This window comes from Kogia breviceps, chromosome 6, assembly GCF_026419965.1.
Source record: "Kogia breviceps isolate mKogBre1 chromosome 6, mKogBre1 haplotype 1, whole genome shotgun sequence".
NCBI lineage: Eukaryota > Metazoa > Chordata > Mammalia > Artiodactyla > Physeteridae > Kogia > Kogia breviceps.
Window position 1 is genome coordinate 130679696 of NC_081315.1, and position 1777 is coordinate 130681472.

Genomic DNA, 1777 nt, shown 5'->3' on the forward strand with positions numbered 1-1777 from the left:
TCATTATTATTGTTTCTGTGAGGGAGTTTCCTTTGAGGGCTGCTGTCAGTTTTCATTTCCTGGAGGTGGACATTTTGTTTTCTTTTTTCACACACACACCGTTTCTTTCGGGAAAAGTACTGGGCTGGGTTTGCTAGGTTCACAAAAGTAAAGCAAGTGGCCATCATGGTCATCTATTGTTCTTAGAGAAAACAAAATAATTTACACATTGAATGAAGATTTTTAGAGACTAAAATGTTAAGCGTTCAATTTAGTATCTAAGTCTGGCAAATAATCAGCTCAACGGTTTTTTGTTTTGTTTTCTTTTTCCTCTGGTGTATAACTGTCAGAACCATTTGTCACATGATATGTTGTATTATTCTGCTAATATTCCCACCAGAGTTTGAAAATCAACCAACCCATCAGTTAACTTTTTTTTTTTTCTCCCAATAATTAAATTATACTGGATTATTGGGAGTTCTACACTGGTGTCACTTAAGATTTAATAAGCCAGATTTGCGGAAATAATTGTTCTTTGCATCTCCTTTAGTGGCCTATAGAGATCAGACCATTTCCTAGGGATTGGGTTGGAAGAGGAGATTGGAAATGGAAGTATTCCCTGAAGGAAATGAATGTCTCTACTGTTCTTTGTGAAAATAAATAAAGGGAACCTCATTCTTTATTTATTTAAGTTTTTTTTTTTTTTTTTAAGTATAATTTCCATTGTATTGTCTTTCCAGGGAACAGTGTTTCTTTAGTCTTTAAGGACTTAGCTCCTTACATGGGCTTTGGTGGAGGTCGCGGGGCAGCACCCGCAGGTCTAAATCGGGGTGGAGGCGTTCGGTGGTTCCGGGCTTCCCGAGAACGATTCCTAACTGCCTTGCTGTGAATAGCACCACTCACGCAGTAATGCAGCGTCACATACGGCTTGCGAAGCTCGTAGGCGTCGAAAACACTCGCTTCGGAAACGTCCCTGACGGCTGCGGCCTCTACGATGTTCCGAATGGCGAACTTCTTAATGGCCTTATCCTTGGGCACGCGACGGGCGCAGCTGGTACGGCGAACAGGCTGCACGTGGCCGCGGCCCTTTTTGGCACGACCCTTGTTCCTTCTTTTCTTGGTCATCTTGGAAGCGAGGAGGCGAAAGGGTAGGAAACCTCATTTTAAATGGATTTGGGAAGCCCTGAAGGAGGCGCTCTCACTCACATAGCACTCTTGCAGCCTGCATAACCAGCCGAAAGCAGGAAGGTAAGAATGTTACTTTTCTTCTGGGGCAAGGAGGGCATTAATCACACAGGGAATTTTCTCTCCTGCTTTTTAGAAAAAGAAAGAAGATCCCTCCCTGCCCCAGCAGCAACACACTAACCAATGCTTGCAGCCAAGGAGAAAAGGCCACAACCTTGAACTCTTGTTCTTCTCCAATGAACTTTTGTTCAAAACAACCCTCCCCAATTTCCTCTTCAAACCTAATACGAGTAAGCCCCTCGCCTTTGTTCTACAGATTTGCCTGTAATTTACGACAGCTTTCCTGTCCTGAATGCAATTCTCTGCTATTCACAAATAAACCCATTTTGCTGGTAAAAAGTAACTGGTTATTTTATTTTTGAGGTTCACATCTTCATTGAGCACACCTTAGAGTTTGCAGAAGGCAGGTTCTTCTTTTTGTTTTGCAATTTAAGAATAAAGGGGTGCTGGATTTCATATTTAAATGACCCAGAGATGCTTGATGGTAGCCGTCAAGAATTAAGCAGGGATCTAGAGATTAAGTCGGGTTCCTGTGGGCCCTAGAAATACCTTG

At 42.4% G+C, this 1777-nt stretch overlaps 1 protein-coding gene across 1 annotated transcript; it reads right to left on the reverse strand.

Annotated features, from left to right (window-relative positions):
• Positions 1-734: 734 nt before the first annotated feature.
• Positions 735-1125, reverse strand: LOC131758254 (small ribosomal subunit protein eS26-like). Its single transcript, XM_059066178.2, has one exon. It carries the CDS (start codon positions 1102-1104, stop codon positions 757-759), a length of 348 nt encoding a protein of 115 aa, XP_058922161.1. The 5' UTR covers positions 1105-1125; the 3' UTR covers positions 735-756.
• Positions 1126-1777: the final 652 nt, after the last annotated feature.

Excerpts from the sequence above, each read along its gene's own strand:
- LOC131758254 (XM_059066178.2), bottom strand. The coding sequence starts at position 1,104 with ATGACCAAGAAAAGAAGGAACAAGGGTCGTGCCAAAAAGGGCCGCGGC.